Source organism: Cryptomeria japonica, chromosome 3 (assembly GCF_030272615.1).
Source record: "Cryptomeria japonica chromosome 3, Sugi_1.0, whole genome shotgun sequence".
Taxonomy (NCBI): Eukaryota; Viridiplantae; Streptophyta; class Pinopsida; order Cupressales; family Cupressaceae; genus Cryptomeria; species Cryptomeria japonica.
In genome coordinates this window covers 285846533-285863842 of record NC_081407.1, presented here as the reverse complement: position 1 = coordinate 285863842, position 17310 = coordinate 285846533, and the positions used below count along the sequence as shown (strand labels likewise).

Here is a 17310-nt window from a genome sequence, read left to right as displayed (position 1 = left end):
TTCATAAATGAATCGACATTAATATGCTATTGGGTTATTAGCCCGATAGCATTTAGATCGACGCTTAACTATGTTAAGCAAGTCGTTGATCTAATCCATCTTTATCCAATGCCAATATCATAATCATGATCAATGTTACAATCTGATAAACATATTCAGTTCGGAAAGCATAAATCAAATAATCTAATAGCATAGATGAATAAACCATAACAAAATAAAGGAGATTAACAGGTTAGAGAAGTCTTATCTTGCAGAAGCTACTAATGAATTAACAACAAGCATATCACTAGTCGTAAATGCAATCAAGGAATCCGAATATTAGACAATCAATGTGAACACCCTGTGCTCTGCAATGAAAGGTCAATGCGAATTCTGATCAAGGAATCAGCGAATTACTTCTGCCATCAGCATTTGCCATACATGCGATCTTGGACAGTGAATACATTGAAGAGGATAGCGAGTTCCTCTTGAAGGTCTACAAACACCATTAGGTCTGCAATCTTCAGTGAAGAACTACGAAGAGCTAGAAGTTGTATGCTGATGATATTCTTATATAAGAAAGAGATAAGTCTGCTATCTTCTGTTGTTACACTATGCCCTAGCTGGGTTACGACTGTAACTCTAATTCTGCCCTAGGTTGACAGTTATATCAGATAAGTAATCTGATCTTTATTGCCATTGTATTCTACAATTAATAAAAGGATCTAGATCTGATTTGTTGCTGGGTTTTTCCTCCAAGAGGGAGGTTTTCCCAGGGTATGTGTTGTGTCTTGTCTCTTTTGTATTCTTGCATTCACATTGTTCTCTGCAATCTGATCACTAAAGTTAACATGGTATCAGAGCCTAGGTTTGCATGTGCAATGATCAGATTTACAGCCTGGACTTCTATGTGACGGCTAGGGTTTTCAAATGATTACATGCACAGTCAAGGTCCTTCATTTGCATCAATGGATTCCTCATCCTCTTAGCATCTTAGAACCTTCAAAGGTGATGAATCTCAATTTATTTCAAGGGAGATAGGTAAGTGAAGTTGTGGGTGAATTGAAGCTACCTTATTTTGATACTTGTTGTCATCCTTATATATTTCTGCTATCATATACCTGCTATCACTTATATATTCAATGTATTCATGGCTGAATAGTGATAGTTGTTAATGCATTAGTAGCTTTTGCAAGATAAGACTTTCCTAACTCGTTAATCTCCTCTATTCTGTTTTGGTTTACTCATCTATGCTATTAGATTATCTGATTTATGCTTTCCGAACTGAACATGTTTATCAGACTGTAACATTGATCTTGATTATGATATTGATATTGGATAAAGATGGATTAGATCGACGACGTGCTTAACATAGTTAAGCGTCGATCTAAATGCTATCGAGCTAGTAACCCGATAGATGAATCGGAATTAATATACTATCGGGGTATTAACCCGATAGCATATATAATGCTATTTGTTATAGGGCTTGTTTGCTTTGACACCGATTCATTATCGAGTGTGTTTATATCGATCTGTTATCATTTGCTTTGACACCGATTCATTATCGGGTGTGTTTATATCGATCTGTTATCATTTACATTGGCACCGATTAGTTAGCATAAACACCGAGTGAATCAGTAGACAGTCACGACCAAGTGACATCTTGGTCGGACATGTCTAAAAGACATGTCCGATCAAGGTGCCACTTGATCGTGACTGCCTTACTATATATACATCATTCAAAAGAAAAGGGATGACATTGAAATTGATACATGTTCATCCTCCATACCTACAGAAAAGAAAGACGATAATATTATTGTCATAGTAATAATACCAAAATCTTAAATACACCATCTAGCATATAACTTGTTCATTAAATTGGAAATTGCAATAACATTTACATGGTATTAGAGCCACGTTGATCGAACTTGAGGCTATTCAATTTTGTGAATAATTTAAGAACAAGGTTATATACTACATCACATTTCTCCAATGGCCAATGCTATCAGATTCGAAGACAGACTCGGAGGTGGCGATGATTTTTTCGCCTGGAAGTTCAGAATCCAGATGATCTTAAAAGAGAACAAAGTGGATTCATTTGTTCAAACTAAAAATGACCAACCTGAAAATGATCCTGACAAAATAGCATGGATTGAGGGAAATGAAAAGGCCATAAAAATAATAGTTGATGGGGTGAGAAACAACATAATGCCCATCATAAGAAAACATCAGACAGCCTATAAAATGTTCAAAGCACTCGAAAGAACATTTGAGATATCAAATGCAAGTCGAACTCTGACATTAAAACGAGAAATAAATCATATCACCATGAACAAGGGGGAGACAATCAACGCCTACTTTATGCGGATATCAATTCTAAGAGACAAACTAGCAACTCTGGATTACGAGATCCAAAGCAAAGAGTTAACACTCATAGCTATAGATGGGTTGCCTAGTGGATGGAGTACATTCGTCCAAGGCATCAGTGCAAGGTCCAAGTATCCTAAGTTTGAAAGATTAAGAGACGATTGTCTCCAAGAAGAATCAAGATTGAACAAGATGGGATTAAAACAAAAGAACATAGACGAAGACCTTCAAGTTCTAAATACTAACACAAATAAGACAACCAAGAAGAAGCAATTTAGGAAGAGGAAGGGTCATCAAGGCAAGAACACTTCACAGAAAGACCTATCACATATTCAATGCTATAGGTGCGATAAGTTTGGACACTTTGTTGCAAAATGTCCAGAGAGAGCCAAACAAGCCACATTTGCCAGAGCAGGAAAATCCAAAAGAGAAGATGACTCCCAGAACTATGTCCTCTACTCAGCACTTACAAGCCATGCATCAAATAAATCTAACTCCTGGGTGATCGACAGTGGCTCATCCAGACACATTACAGGGTTTAGAGAAGTGCTAGACTCCATGACAGAGGATAATGATGAGGAAGTAACCATCGGAGATGATTCCTCACATCCAGTTAGAGGAATTGGTTCCTGCACCATCAAACTGAAGACAGGCATATCATTGCAACTCAAAGGAGTACTATATGTCCCCGGCAACAAGAGAAATCTAGTCTCCATATCAGCCCTAGAAGATAACGGATACAGAGTAACCTTCATGGAGAACAAGGTGTTGGCTTCGCCAAGAAATTCTTCCATCAAGAAAGCTAGAGTCATTGGTCAAAGACAAGGCTATTTGTATGAGCTGTGCACAAAGCCCAACCTAGCCCTAATTCATGAAGCAACAAATGCAAATGAGGTTTGACATAGAAAACTAGGCCACCTGAATTATAGAGCTTTATCATCTATGGGAAACCTTGTCACAGGTTTACCTAAGTTGCAGCAATATCATTCAGAGGCATGCAAGGGATGTGCCCTAGGTAAGAATATCAAGGGTGCCTTCCATAATAGTACTAGGAAGACAAGCAAATTTTTAGAGTTAGTTCATTCTGATGTATGTGGACCAATGTCCATTCCCTCTCTAGGAGGATGTTTGTATTATGTAATATTTGTTGATGACTACTCTAGGAAAACATGGATCTACTTTCTGAAGTGTAAAGAATCAGAAGAGATCCTTAGTAGGTTTAAAGAGTTTAAATCACTGATGGAGAACTACTCAGGAAATAAAATTAAAATCCTAAGGACTGATAATGGGGGGGAATACACATCAGAACTATTTAAAGATTTTTGTAAAAACTCAGGGATTAAGAGGGCGCTAACAATACCTTACAATCCTCAACAAAATGGGGTAGCTGAGAGGAAAAATAGGACAATTGTAGAAGCTGCCAAAGCCATGATTCTTGATCAGAATCTAAATATCAATCTTTGGGCAGAAGCAACTAACATTGTTGTGTATATACAAAACAGATGTCCTCACTCACATCTTGAAGATAAAACTCCTGAAGAAATATTTACCAAACTAAAGCCAGATATCAGCCACCTTAGGATATTTGGGTGTCATGTCTATATACATGTACCTAAAGAGAAAAGACTAAAACTAGAACCTTCTGGAAAAAGAGGAATACTTGTAGGATATAGTGAAACATCCAAGGCCTATAGAATATATATACATGGTCGGAGAAATATTGAACTTAGTAGGGATGTAATCTTTGAAGAAGATTTAGCCTTCAAAAGAGCCCTAAGTACAATAGAGCCTGAAATCTATATCCCCACTCCTAACATAGAAGAAGATCCTACTCCTAAGCTTCAGATGTAGAATCTTGAGGAAACTATAGGTGAAACTCCAATCCTATCTAGAGAAAACCTCAAGAAAAGACCTCTATGGGCCACCAAGACTGTAGCAGAAGCTCAGAAGTTTGTTGCTCCTTCAGGAACCTTCAGAGAAAGCAAAAGACCTAATAAATTCACTAGCTATGTTGCTCTTATGAATGATCTCTCTAAAGCTGAACCAAACAATGTATCAGATGCACTTAAACATCAAGTATGGAAGGATGCCATGTCTGAAGAGTATCAGTCCATTATGAAGAATGATATTTGGGAGATCGTTCCTAGGCCTACTAAGAAATCAATTGTTTCATCAAAATGACTTTTTAAAATCAAACATGCTGCAGATGGCAGTATTGAAAAGCACAAGGCCAAATTTGTAGCTAGAGGGTTCTCTCAAAGGGAAGGAATAGACTATGAAGAAACCTTTGCACCTGTGGCCAAATATACCTCAGTAAGAGCAGTACTAGTCATTGCAACAGCAAAGGGGTGGAGGGTGCACCAGATGGATGTTAAAACAGCATTTCTTAATGGTGAGATCTCAGAAGAAGTCTACCTAGAGCAACCTAAAGGATTTGAAATTCAGGGTGCAGAGTCTCATGTGTGCAGACTCAAGAAAGCTCTCTATGGGCTTAAACAGGCTCCCAGGGCCTGGTATGAAAGAATTGACACCTATCTCTCTAAACTAGGCTTCTCTAAAAATGATGCAGATCCAAATCTCTACTACAAACAAAATAAAGGTGATATGTTAATATTGATTTTATATGTTGATGACTTACTAATCACAGGAGAAGATCACCTCATAAATCAATGTAAGAAAGATTTATCTAAAGAATTTGATATGAAGGACTTGGGACTCCTTCATTACTTCTTAGGTTTAGAAATATGGCAAAATTCTGAAAATATTATACTAAACCAGGGAAAGTATACCTTGGACATCTTGAAGAGATTCGAAATGCATAACTGCAGACCTATGACCTCTCCCATGGAAACAAATTTACATAAACTTAAGGATGCATCAGCAGAGTCACAATCCACTGACCCTACTCTCTACAGATAGATGATTGGGTCTCTAATGTATCTAGTGAATACAAGGCCAGATATCTGTTATGCAGTCAATGCCCTAAGTCAATTTATGTGTGAGCCTAAGGAAATCCACTTGATTGCAGTGAAACACATTATGAGATACTTACAAGGTACTCTAAACCTTGGTCTCAAATATGAGAAAGTCGATCTAGGCCTACACGGATTTACAGACTCGAATTGGGCTGGGAGTGTGACTGACAGGAAAAGCACTTCAGGGTGTTGCTTCAGTTTAGGATCAGCTATGATTTTTTGGATCAGCAGAAAACAATCTTCTGTAGCACAAAGTTCCACCGAGGTTGAGTACATTGCAGCTTCCATGGCTGCTCGAGAGGTAGTATGGTTTAGGAAGTTGCTTGTGTGACTATTTGGTGAACCCATGAAACCCACTGTCATCCACTGTGACAACCAGAGCTGCATAAAGCTTTCTATAAATCCAGTACTTCATGACAGATCTAAGCATATTGAGATTCCATATCATTATGTACAAGACATGGTAGACAAAAATGTGATCAAATTGGAATATGTTAGTACAGGAGATTAGACTGCAGATATTCTGACCAAACCACTTTCCAGAGTGAAGGTTGATCACTTCAGAAAAGGTTTAGGTATGATAGAAAGGTAATCTGCTTTGTAAATAAGATGTTTAATGTGTAAACTTCTTTTGTCATGTTGAGACATTTTGGGTTTCACCCCCTGTGTTCATATCTAAGAGGTGACGATCTCTCAGATTATGAACACTTGTATGTAGACATCATAAGGTGACGATCTTATGATTCTCTAAACCAGTTATCATGTTGGATCTCTGGTATGTCATGGATGTGCCATGATGGTGTTGTGATAAAACATTTGTATAAAATGTTTGTGCACATATCACAACCAGGATAAGATGAGAATCTAACCATTCTCATATGTTTATCCTTAGTATTGTGTGTTTAGGCAATACCGATATCACGTGTTTAGGTGATATCTTGTCATAATGAAATGATGAATCTTTTATATCGCATGGTTAGGTGATACCCTATGAGTGATGTTTTATATATGTATATTATGTCCTGATGATACTTCATATCATATGTATAGATGATATATATTCTTGGAGACTGACATTATGGAAAAAGAAATGTGATGAAGGTTACTTTATCTATCTTCCAAAGCTAAGAGGGAGTGTTAATGCATTAGTAGCTTCTGTAAGATAAGACTTTCCTAACTCGTTAATCTCCTCTATTATGTTTTGGTTTACTCATCTATGCTATTAGATTATCTGATTTATGCTTTCCGAACTAAATATGTTTATCAAACTATAACATTGATCTTGATTATGATATTGATATTGGATAAAGATGGATTAGATCGACTACCTTCTTAACATAGTTAAGCGTCGATCTAAATGCTATCGGGCTAGTAACCCGATAGCATATTAGTGTCGATTCATTTATGAATCAGCATTAATATACTATCGGGGTATTAACCCGATAGCATATATAGTGCTATTTGTTATCGAGCTTGTTTGCTTTAACACCGATTCATTATCGGGTGTGTTTATATCGATTTGTTATCATTTGCTTTGACACCGATTCATTATCAAGTGTGTTTATATTGATCTGTTATCATTTACATTGGCACCAATTAGTTAGCATAAACACCGAGTGAATCGGTAGACAGTCACGACCAAGTGACATCTTGGTCGGACATGTCTAAAAGACATGTCCGATCAAGGTGCCACTTGATCGTGACTGCCTTACTATATATACATCATTCAAAAGAAAAGGGATGACATTGAAATCGATACATGTTCATCCTCCATACCTGCAGAAAAGAAAGACGATAATATTATTGTCATAGTAATAATACCAAAATCTTAAATACACCATTTAGCATATAACTTGTTCATTAAATTGGAAATTGCAATAACATTTACAATAGTCTATATATATGGATGTGTATTAACTATTAGGATCCGAGTATAGGTAAATGTCTTCTATCTATATGTCTGAATCTGTGTGTTGAGGGTTTGTAAAGGTTGGTGTTTTGTTTTACTATATCATGTCTCTAAGGTAACCTAATGTCTACTCTTAAAAGATAATGTTTTCAGGTTATGTCTCTTTGAAGAAAGCATTCCTACATGACCTGAGAAGCCCTACCTCAATCAGATCTTGTCATCGAACTAATTATGAAAGTCTACCTTTCATCTCTCTCTTTTAAGATGCTATGGGTCCACTTCGTAAGTAAGAATGAATCATCAAGTCTGTGAATTCCTTATTTAGATAGGGTTTTAGAGGGAGTCTTGATATCTTTTAATATATCATTTCATTCTTGGGTTCTAATCATTATGGTTTAATAGAGGAATTGATAAAATATATCTAATGTATATTCCTTGTCTATGGCAAAATGTTTATTTATCATGATACTAACCTCGATACACTGGATGTATCATCCACCCTCTGCGGAGTGCAAGGTGGTAGTGCTCGCTCACCCTCTGCGGAGTGCAAGGTGGCGGTTCTTTCCACCCTCTGCGGAGTGCAAGGTGGCAGTTCTTTCCACCCTCTGCGGAGTGCAAGGTGGCGGTTATTTCTCACCCTCTATGGAGTGCAAGGTGGGTTCACCCTCTGCAGAGTGCAAGGTGGGTTCACCCTCTGCGATGTGCAAGGTGACAGGTTGTTCTTCTCAGTGAAGAAGCTTATGTATCCTCTGCGATTGTGCATGAATGTTGTATATATGTCTGAGTGATTATCCTGCAAGTGTGCATATGGAAAGGTCTCTTTCATCCTCTGTGGATGTGCATGATGAAAGATAATGGTGTTATATGCAGGTCCCCAGGAAAGTGTGAAGTTATGAAGCGTTGGCTTCTTCCTTTGTAGGCATTGCAAGGAGAACGTCATGGAAAGATTCATATTGTAATGTAATTGTGTGATCAGATCACGATGTGTATATTGTTTGTACTCTTAGGGCTAGGCCCTAAACCTTGTAAATGTTCTTGCCATGGGTTTGTCCATGTGAATTTGGTTATGTATTTACTTTCCTCCCTAGTTAAGAGGGAGTGTTGGTTTTTTGTGTAACTAGGATAGGAAAATAAATAGGATTCGGATTGCCTTAAGGCATCATCCGAATCCTTATAGGGCAGGGCCCTATCTATTGTATTTATATGTAATGTGTAAAACCATTAAGGGTTGGACCTAACATGTAAAGGGGCGCATCTCTAGGTCCAACGTGTGGACCTATCTCCAGCACACACATTTTGTGGCGTATAGTTGTATGTATTGATCATTTATGATGGGCTGGGCCCAAATGATTGTATTATTAAAAGAACGCATCCCTTCTCCAAACGTGTGGTCCTATATCTTATTTTAGCACATCTCTATGTAGCGTGGGCTCTTGTAATGTGGAAACTATATTGTTTAGGTCCCATGCTTATGGTGGCATGTGGAACTAATATTATAGTGTTGGCCCCAAGGATGGATTGGGCCGACCCAAGATAGGGCTCACCTCTTGTATATATGCACAAGCATATCACTAGTCGTAAATGCAATCAAGGAATCCGAATATTAGACAATCAATGTGAACACCCTGTGCTCTGCAATAAAAGGTCAATGCGAATTCTGATCAAGGAATCAGCGAATTACTTCTGCCATCAGCATTTGCCATACATGCGATCTTGGACAGTGAATACATTGAAGAGGATAGCGAGTTCCTCTTGAAGGTCTACAAACACCATTAGGTCTGCAATCTTCAGTGAAGAACTACGAAGAGCTGGAAGCTGTATGCTGATGATATTCTTATATAAGAAAGAGATAAGTCTGCTATCTTCTGCTGTTACACTGTGCCCTAGCTGGGTTACGACTGTAACTCTAATTCTGCCCTAGGTTGACAGTTATATCAGATAAGTAATCTGATCTTTATTGCCATTGTATTCTACAATTAATAAAAGGATCTAGATCTGATTTGTTGCTGGGTTTTTCCTCCAAGAGGGAGGTTTTCCCAGGGTATGTGTTGTGTCTTGTCTCTTTTGTATTCTTGCATTCACATTGTTCTCTGCAATCTGATCACTAAAGTTAACAATGATCTAAATTAGAATTATATATGTTTTGAATAGAAGGTTTTTGATCTTCAGTTTGGATTATGTTTGATTAAGGTCTGTCCACAATTGTATTTTTAAGGTGACAGTTTTTTGGTGTTTAGTTTAATTCAAGCCTTTCATTAATTGTTTTGCTATTTCAACTGACTTCAGACCTTGGACTGAAGCTGATATACATGTTCTACCTTTGCTTCCGGCCTGCTAATGCTCCTATCCTGCTACTGTATTAGATGACATAACCTAGCCTCCATTACACTTTAAAGGCCTTTAGTGCACTAGAGCAATGACTGAAGTGAAGACTGAATCATTAATTGGGAAATCATCTCATTATGTTACAATCTTTTTAAACTCAAAAGACTTGAAGACTAACTCAACAACCACTGTCAGATTCCCCCCAGCATGTAACTAAAAGAAAGCTAAGGAAAGATTAAGGAGATCAATCGAACAGTAGTGTGAAACAGATTTTGTCAGGAGTTGTAAGTGTGACTAAGTCAATTCTTTTTTGCAATTTTTGCATTTGTTGAAATGCACACAGAGATCACTAAATGATTTTACAAAAAGGCATGTTTATATTTTGTCTCATCAAATACGATGATTACTGGTTGTGTGCTCAGTGGTCATCTTCACAAAGCTATTCACTAATTTGTGGTCTGGAAAGCAATCAATACTAAATAGATCTAATTTGGCTTGCTCTTTAATATTTTGGAACTTTTACGAAAAATTCTAATGACAAATGTAAAGCCAGAACCATTCTTTACCAGCTGTGCCATTGCTGGAACTCTGCAAGCAAGTTTGCAGCAGGCTCACAATTTGTTTGACAAAATGTCTTGTTGATGGTTTTGTGGATTGTATGGGCAATATTGCTTGCTGGTAAAGACAAAGTGACTCTAGGAAATTGCAGTCAGCATTTAAAGCTTGACCGATGACCAAAATTTGGATATTGTGGAAAACTGATCCATGTTCACAACAAGTGTCATGGTAGCTCAGAGAATTTTAAGTGGATTTTACTGACCAAAGTTTCAAAGAAAAATAGGGTTCGCTTGTGTCAAGAGTGCATGCTTCCACCCCATATCAACTTAAGGACTTTTGATGTTGTGTCGCGATTTTTTTTTAATCCCCAACCCACCTTGCCTTGGTCTTACTTTTACTGCCAAGTGGGAGCCAGGAATGGGCAAGCTGGGATGAAACTAATCCCCTGGGGATGCACACAATCACCCGCAAACCACAAGCATCAAGCAAGTCCGAACCTCAGAGTTGAACAAATGGAAAACAAACCCACGGCCCAAGCCAACTCCACTATTCGTGCAGGCTGTGTCAAGAACATTGTTAGTGGACATTAATATAGACATGTTACTCTTAATGTGTGTGTGTGAGAGAGAGAGAGAGGGGGAGAGAACTTTTCTTCGAAGGTAGCAGAATTCCAAGGCTTGAAATAATAGGTAACTGTGACTTAATTAGCCTATTGCCAGTTCGGATTCATCTTAGAAGACAACAATCCCACAGCAACATACGTATAATGGGGGAGAAATTAGGAGCTCAAATCGTCGGATGTCTCTAGGCGCATATCACATCAACGCTAACATGAGTATATGCTAGGTCTAGAGACTGTGTAATATGCCAGAATGCTGTTCTTGGCAGATTTCATTTCTTCCTCTATTTATAATGGGTGACAGACCCACAAAATTCCCATTCCCCAAACACAATAAAAAAACAACCAAATGAAAACCTCGAATTCCAAGTGTGGGCCAACTTAGGGTTTACTTTAGGGTTTTCGATGATGAGAAAGGGAGTAAAGCAATGTACCGGTTAAGCTGGTGTTGTTTGCGTTTGCGAGCGGCGAGGGTCTCGTATTCGAGCCTCTGGAACTGCTCATATGGTTGTGCTCCGCTCTGATCGTTCTCTGCAAATGCGAGGGGGTCCATCTCCCCCTGAAAGCGCAGAGTGTACTCCTCTTCATCCTCTTCATCTTCTTCTTCTCCTTCTACTTCTACTTCCCCTTCTCCTTCTCCTTCTCCTTCTTCTTCGAAATTGAAGTCCAGTTCATCCAAATCTATGTCCATGTTGTCTATGGACAAATTGTTATTGACTGCTCCCTGCATTTCATTTTCCTGCTCGTCATCCATGCTTTCTGCTTCAATGCTCTCGGTTTCCATTTTTTTGGATTTCAATACATATTGACATCAAAGCCTTGTTTGCTGTAAATTTATAAGATATGACATGCTTTTCTGGCTAAGAAATTTGCAACGGTTACAGGAAATTTGAAATTTTTTGGTTACGTTGGGGAGGTGTTGTTTGGCGTGTAAAAATTTTGATTCTGCTAAAATTCTTCTGCTTTTTACCGACTTCAAACGATGACAGGGTTACACAAATTTGTGCGGGAGATGAGCTATTTTATACCTTATTGTAATATAGGGGAAAGGATCTACTTACTAGTTGTGCACCCTACCTTCGTGTTTCTCAAAATTCTACTTGAAAATTTCAAATCACTTTGGCAAGTCCCTTGCTTATAACTAAGGTTTCAGGGCCACATCAGCATGTTTTTTGCCAAGGTGTCTAAAACAACCCTAAACAAAGTGAGACCAATAGGCATGCAAAAGAGACCCTAATAGTTGTGCAGCTAATATGGCATCACCTGATTGGTTACTTTTTACAATATTAGTACATTTCTTAACAACTATTGGTACATTTCCTAACAAGTGTTGGTACATTTCCTAACAAAAATTGATATTTTTTGTTTCAAACAATAAGTTTTATTTGTTCAATTTTTGGAACAAAATGTATCAACAACCCTCACAACAATTGGTACATGCTCAACTAGCAATGTCATGAGTATCAATGAGTTATAAAACCAGCAAATTTATATTTATTTGAAGTATATAGTCATGTAATAGATGAGATCAATTAATAAGTTGTTAAGTAATTAAAGTTGTCTATAATCAAATTTTTTAAAGGTTGTAGTCATGTAATAGATGGGATCAATTAATAATTTGTTAAGTAATTAAAGTTGTGTACAATCAATTTTTTAATGGATGAGTAACGATTTTAAATTGACTATTCATCAACATACATCAACTTTTAATCTCTTAAGTTGCATAAGAATACTCCCTTTGTCTTGACCTTTGTCCTTCCTCTTTCACACATACTTTCTCCCTTTCTTGACCCCTCTATCTCTATCTCCTCTCTCTCTCTCTCTTTGTCTCTCTACTTCTCTATATCTTTGCCTCTCTCCTCCTTAAAGTTTGTCAAGCTATTTGATGAGAGTGAAAGAGTATATGCTACTAATAGGTTCACCTTGAGATTGTGAAAGAACATATGGTAGTAATTAAAATTAATACAACTAAAATATCAACAAAAATAGTTGAATGGTGGTGATAGGCTCTCTACATTATAATAATAATCATATTTTATGAGACCTATCTTATTATTTCATGTAGTCGAACACTTTATAGGCATACACCAATTTTTTGTGCTTCACACATGTCAAGCTTAAAAAGAAAATATATTTAATATAAACATACTATATTTGTATCTTTTTAAGTACATCAATAATTAATAAAATTGTATATTTAGATTATATACTATATATGAAATTTTATATGGTATAAATTATTAAAAAATATATTTTTAATATCATATTGTAATTCATATATTCTATGTTAATGTTGTTTTTATTAAATTTAATTAAAGATTTATTTTATTTATAAAATCTAAATTTTAAATATGTTTATTATTTTATATTGTATTATATACTATACACTATTAAATATAAATATAAATTATATATAATCAATAAATACAATATATTTTTACATATAACAGTATTAAATTAACTTATAAGAAATCTAATTTTTTCTCTCTCTAGCTTTCTCTTCCTCTCTCTATCTATGTTACTTTCTCATATCCCTCTATGTTGCTCTCTCATTGTACCGACACTCTTTTTCTCCACTCAATATTCCTTAATAATTGCAATTTTTTTGGGGTTGTTAAATCTTGATTGAGGTTGTGGGAGGCCTTTAGCCAATAGCAAGGTAAGTTGGAAGGATACAAAAACCTAACATTCTTGATGTTTCACCTATACAAAGAAGGGAGCATGGCCATTAACACGTCAAAAGGCACATACAATATCTTCTCCTCCTTTCATTCCCAAGATTCATTCATTGAATTCCTAAAAATATTTCCCCTAAGCCTATAATTATCCCCATTCATCTAATGCTTAAAGGAAGTACTTTAATTCTACTCATTTATCTTTGAGATAGTAGACGCTATAAAAAAATGTGAGCATGGAAGACGTCCACAATATTGAGAAGTTTCTTTTGTTGCCTAAGATTGATGTCACATCCCCATAAAAAAGGGCCACTTCACATCGGCATTGGTGGTTAATGAAGGAAAAAATTAAAAATAAAGTAGATTAAAACATCAATAGAAATAAGAGAAAGGAAAGGACAAGAAATCCCAAATCGAATGAGTATGGTTTAGTAGATGGGAAAGGAAATATGTGTGCCATGATGAGGGCATCAAAACCCTCTCTTGAGAAAAAAAATGGTAGGTCAAGGGTCAAACCACGTGGGAGTTTTGAGTCAGGGAAAAGACCAAGTCACCAAAGCAAAGAGGTGAGAATAAATTTCATAAGAGGAAAAAAACATAAGATTTTGAGAATCAAGGATACTATTGAAAAGGTACTCGACTAAAGGGATAAACATAACTCTAATTCTAAAAAATACATGCATAAGAAAAAATGAAAAAAATAGGGATTTGAGATGCCAAAGAAGAGTTACTTAGGTAAAGGGATGGAAAAAACTCTTACTCTAAAAAGTAACTTAGTGGAAAGGGTTGGAAGTCAAGCATAAAAGGCAAAACATGTTCATAAGATAAATCCAAATACTTTGAAAAAGGAAAAGGAAATGCAGGGTTTGAGAAAAGGGCATGTCATAAACAATGACTTCAAAAAAACATTGACAAGTAAAAATCGTGAAGTTAGAGAATTGATAAAATGCAAAGCTAAATGGGAAATTTTGATACTCCAAGAAAGACAAGGGAAAGAGGTGAAATTAGCCAAAAAGACACATGAAAAGGTAAACTCCAATAGAGATAATAGGAAGGGAAATTATGAAACTTTGATAGCCTACCCACACTTGTGAAATGACTAGAAAAAAAACTAACACTTATAATTTTTTGAAATTTTCACAAATTCTAACACATGTTGAGCACATGGGGATAACAAAGGTGGAGACCCAGTTAGACTCTCTCAAATTGGTTATAATTGATGGATTAGAACAAGGTGGGCCAACATTTAGGATTTTTGTATTTTGAGGTATATAAAATAAGGCTCCAACACCTTCATCTTTCACATCCTCACAATATTTCATTTACTCTCCTTTGTGGACTTTTGGAGTTCATCTAGACCTCTTCCTTTCCCTTCCTCTCCACTTCCATCTTTTAATTCAACATTTTTTCTATATTACTTACAATCCCTCTTCCAAAATTCTTTTCCACCTCCAAATATCCTTGTTTTACACATTTATATTTAGTTGCAGTGTTTTAATGGAAATCCATACTTTCATCACTACATCAATTTCTCACCTCCAATGTTGTAATAAAACTTTTCACACCCCATCCTTCTATAATATCCCTCTTTCCCTCCAATGTTTTCTTTTGGAATTTCGATGAAGTTTCAAAATTTCATTCTAATGTCTCATCTTGACTTCCATTTTTGTATCAAAATCCCACTAAAGTTCTTGATGCTTTTTTTATTACTTTTGTCATATGTGAAGTTCAAGCTAATCTTTGAACGTCTAAATTTCCACCTAAAAATCCTACCCTATTTATAATTATATATATTTCTCTTACTTTTCTCCATAGTGTTTCATTTGCATATCTCATCCTTTTGTGGAGTTTTGATGTACTTCATGTCAATGATGGATGGTGAGGGAAATCATATTGTCATTAATGTGATGGTTTAGTTTTAAATGTAGATGATCTTCATGTAAGGTCTAGGTTTCTCATTCAATGGTTTTCATGGGATTTCAACCTGTCTTTCACTCCATATTTATGACCTTTGGTTCTTTCTTGAATTCCCAGGAGTGACTAGGCAACTCAAACAAAGTGTTACATACCAATTTATTTTTCATTCAAAGGGTTGATCATTTTTGCTTTCCAAATGAATGTAATTGAAGATTATCCAAGTTTTCAACTCTTACATGTCCAATCATCTACTTAGAAACACATTTTGTAAATAATAAAGAGGTGTGGATTTTTTAATTGGTGTTTATAACTACATGTCTCCTTGGCCAATTGTAAATCTTGAACGGAACTTGTATGTGACGAATTGCAAACAAGATTCTAGAATAGTATTTTATCTTGCTACATTTACTGGTATGATTATAATAAGGATTTTATAAGTGTCACAATACTTTAAGTCATTACAAGTATTTTTTTTAAATATTCTTCTCTTTATTACATATGAATTTTTAGAGTTGGAGAAGAATTATTAAGTATGTTTAGTTATTCATTGTCATACTTATGTTGTTATTTTAGTATTTTTTTTCTCAATAATAACTGTGATTTTATTGCTCAAAATAAAGTAAGTACATAAATATAAAGTTCCAGATCCTACAAACCACCAGATCAAAATTGCATTTACGGCTTCTACCCAAACCAACCTAACAACAAAACAAGACATCTACAGATTCATTCATGATCACCTACATAAAAACATTCCCAAAAAAACTCTAACATACATTTATCTACAGAATTAGCCATACCCGTAAAACTTGTCAATTCTTGTAAACATCCAAAATATAGAAGAGCGGGTTACACCACATGGTTCAAATGAAAGATAACCAGACAAAAACAATATTTTGCACACCTCGATACATGGGCAATCAAAAAAAGGAAACTAACAATTGAATCATCCTTTGCGAGAGGAGCACACCACACCACTGGGACCGGAGCCAACCTTTTCCTTACTCGGACGAAGAACATGTCATCCTACTTCCGCCTCCTCTGCCTTCGCTTGCTCAATCACCATTTCCAACTCCTTAATCTCAATCAACAACTTTAGAGCTTCCCAGCCCCTTTGTGCCTCCAAACTACGATGGTATTTGCACTATCCTCGTGCCCATCACATAAATGGCTTATTGACCTACTTAATGCCTTCAACTTCTTACTTTATTCCTTTCCCCAATGTCAAAGCCAACTCTCGGGTCTACCCATTTGAGCAGTGAATCCAATTCACCTAGGTAGGCAACAAGAACTAAGGCTTACATCACACGCTTCACCGTCCATGTATTGTCTCCGCTCTGCAAACCCCAAGTCATCACTAATGAATACACATCCATCCTGGTCCTATAGCGGTGTTTTATTCCCTTGAAAGTATTTCCCACAATCAAATAAATGCAGGGTGCCAGATATTCATCCCACAGATTAAAGAAACTCTTTACCCTGCGATCAGTCATCTCTTTGTGGAATGAGCTTGAAGTTGTTTCTGTGTCTTGAGGGTGAAGTTAGCTTCCATCTCATACCCCTACACACAAAATCACCTCTGCCACCTCTATGCAAATTCACAACCATGCGCGAACTCTGTTTCAAACCCTTCACTGCCGACTCCTGCTTTGTTTGTGCATTAATTGGCATGAAGAAGTAGTAAAATCTCCCTTAAAATCAATCCTCACTCCCTCTTTAAGACTGTGTGTGACATTAAAACAACGTCGCCTTCCATTCCATATATCATCCGCATTCGTACTATTCACAATCTCGAGGATCTCAAAGTTGCATTCAAATGACATCATCACCTTGTCCTTTAATCATCAAAGTTAGTTGTCTCGTGTCTTTGATTCTCACTTCACCAATCCATTAAAACCCAATGCCCATTTTGATAAAACATCTGCTTCCATATTACCCATCCTTTTAATATGGCTAACTCTAAAGTCTTCAAAATTATTTAATTCT

The 17310-nt window shown here is 36.4% G+C and overlaps 1 protein-coding gene across 1 annotated transcript in view; it reads right to left on the bottom strand.

Moving 5' to 3' along the window:
• The window catches only part of LOC131029625 (uncharacterized), a 158313-nt gene extending 146497 nt beyond the window's left edge, over window positions 1–11816 (bottom strand). The window contains exon 1 of the mRNA XM_057960193.2: window positions 11167–11816. Coding sequence (XP_057816176.1) covers window positions 11167–11516 — 350 coding nt within the window. The 5' untranslated portion in view covers window positions 11517–11816. The remainder of the gene's footprint in view (window positions 1–11166) is intronic.
• Between the last annotated feature and the right edge of the window lie 5494 nt (window positions 11817–17310).